This window comes from Salvia hispanica, chromosome 1 (genome assembly GCF_029641045.1).
Source record: "Salvia hispanica isolate PSC_SH4W2 chromosome 1, Shi_PSC_v1, whole genome shotgun sequence".
In the NCBI taxonomy this organism is placed as follows: domain Eukaryota; kingdom Viridiplantae; phylum Streptophyta; class Magnoliopsida; order Lamiales; family Lamiaceae; genus Salvia; species Salvia hispanica.
The window spans coordinates 24,382,386-24,384,648 of NC_142692.1; the positions used below are offsets into that span (position 1 = coordinate 24,382,386).

The 2,263-nt window shown below is 39.6% G+C and overlaps 1 protein-coding gene across 1 annotated transcript; it reads left to right on the forward strand.

Annotated features, from left to right (window-relative positions):
• The first annotated feature begins 789 nt into the window (after positions 1-789).
• On the forward strand, positions 790-2,263 carry LOC125224188 (putative homeobox-leucine zipper protein ATHB-51). The gene is made up of 3 exons (XM_048127548.2): positions 790-1,156; positions 1,281-1,627; positions 1,829-2,263. The coding sequence occupies exons 1-3, from the start codon at positions 1,060-1,062 to the stop codon at positions 2,045-2,047; spliced, it is 663 nt and encodes a 220-aa protein (XP_047983505.1). The 5' UTR covers positions 790-1,059; the 3' UTR covers positions 2,048-2,263.

A 2,263-nucleotide genomic window follows, 5' to 3' on the forward strand; every position in this document is an offset into this window, starting at 1 on the left:
GTAGGCGCTCAAATAACAATTTTATTATTTTTATTTTCTCAGTATCTATTTTATGAAATTAATGCCAACCGAATACGGATATACTATGACAAAATCTGAGTGTAGTAGTATATTATTTTTGTGAGGCGACTTAAATTTGAATCGAAACTATGAATAAAAAATTGTTTGTCCAAAAAAGGGAGAATGAGTATCCAAAGTTGCGACAATAGGCATGAATGGATGCTCCAAAGTTAGATCTCCTAAATCTCAACAACAATATTTTCCAATCCAAAAAAACATCATTTAGACATTACCCAGTGGACAAGAAACTGGATCATCGAGAAATTAAAAATAAAAAAATAAAAAAAAATTAATGGAGAGGAGAAGGTGTAAACTGTACGGAGAGGAAGGAAACATAGAGTGATGAAGGAGAAGGCGTGAGCGAAAGAGGATGCATATTGTCAGTTGTATGGGGCAGGGGTTTAACGGGGACCAGATCGTGACCCCTCTTCTCCTCTCCACTATTTTTCAATTTTTACTACTTAACCATTATTACACGGCCTATACTTATTAAATACTAGTATTGGTTTGGCTTATACATTCTTTTTTCAAATATTGTATTACTCCATGTGTTTGTTGATAAGGAAGACTTGCATTTTTGCAGTAAATTAATTAGTAGTAGCCTACTTTTACTATTTTTAATCTTTCTCTTACACACAGACAGCACAGTGAGTGTGGGTACTGTTGTGGTGTTAGTAGTATTTATGAGTTGCATCCAAAGTTAGAGGCATGGATTGTTACAAAAGCCAAAGGCCTTTTGTCCAATTTCCTCTTGTGGTGGACAACATTCTTGTAAGAGTAAAGCTTCCAAAAGAGATCCACACTCCCTTTCTCATATTCACTTTGTTTCACCAAAAGGGAACTCAAAAAATAAAAACCCCTCCCTCTGTCTACTACCTCTGCACACAGAGAGTGGTCCATTTGATTCACTAATCCCTCACATCACCTCATCATCATCATCATCTTATATACACTACACTACATTACATTCTTCTCTCTTACTATTAAACAAAACAAACCATGGATTGGAATGGCAACCTCCGCGTCCCTTTCGTTTCTCGACCCGCCGATAACTCTTTCAGCTTTCTCTACAACTACAACTACGATCACTTCCCAGGCAAGATAACCTCTTCTTTTGTCTCATTAACCATTAACTCCGAGTTTTATGACCTAAAATGCGTGTTTTTATTTATTTATCTTTCCTGCCAAACTGGCCGTAAAAACGACTATGATTTCGTCAGGGATGGAGATGAAGCAGGCGTCCGCGTTGCTTCCGGCCATAATGGACAAGAGCAGCAGCAGCAGCAGCATTAACATGAATTACGGAATGGGACATGATCCCAAGAAGAAGCGACTGAGCACGGAGCAGCTTGAGTCTCTGGAGAACAGCTTCCAAGAGGAGATCAAGCTGGACCCGGACCGAAAAATGAAGCTGGCCAAGGAGCTAGGGCTTCAGCCCCGCCAGATCGCCGTCTGGTTCCAAAACCGGAGGGCGAGGTGGAAGGGCAAGCAGCTCGAGCGCTTGTACGACGCCCTCAAGCAGGAGTTCGACGCCGTCTCCAGAGATAAGCACAAGCTCCAGCAAGAGGTACCTTCTTTATTTTGTTTTTTCTCAGAATGCAATTTCAAATGTCATTTTCATGCAAAGAGAAACTAAAAAACTGCTGGAAACAACTTTTTTTTGTGGCTTTGTGTTTCCATATATGCATAAAGTTATTTTGTACTCTAGCTACTTAACTCACAAAAAAAAGGAAATGATTTTTTTTTTTTGTTTTTTTGAAAAATCTAGGTTTTGGCATTGAGGGCGATACTAAAGGATCAGGTGGCGAAGAAGCAAGCTTCGGCAGGGTGCACGGAGGTTTCAGGAGAGGAGACGGTGGAAAGCACGAGCTCGGGGAAGGGGAGAGGGGAAGGCAACAATCAGATGGGAGAATGCAACTATGTGCTGAACGTTGAAGACTATAGTCCAATGATAATGACTCCATATAATTGGGGTGCTCTTCCTTGATCAACTTAATTATATGTTCATATGATCATTAACTAGTGCTACTTCAAACTTTGAGATTATCACTGTAATCCCTAATTTTCTAGGAACCCCTAACAAATTAAGGTTCTTGTAGGAGAGTTGGCTCGCAGGGAATTAGATTTTCTAGGTTTCTTCACCTTACTTTACAACATGCATGTTTCCAGACTTGTTACTTATCACTAATTATTATTTGCTTCA

Excerpts from the sequence above, each read along its gene's own strand:
- LOC125224188 (XM_048127548.2), top strand. The coding sequence starts at position 1,060 with ATGGATTGGAATGGCAACCTCCGCGTCCCTTTCGTTTCTCGACCCGCC. Across the intron at positions 1,157-1,280 it reads CAACTACGATCACTTCCCAG|GGATGGAGATGAAGCAGGCG; the intron begins GCAAGATAACCT and ends TGATTTCGTCAG. Across the intron at positions 1,628-1,828 it reads AGCACAAGCTCCAGCAAGAG|GTTTTGGCATTGAGGGCGAT; the intron begins GTACCTTCTTTA and ends TGAAAAATCTAG.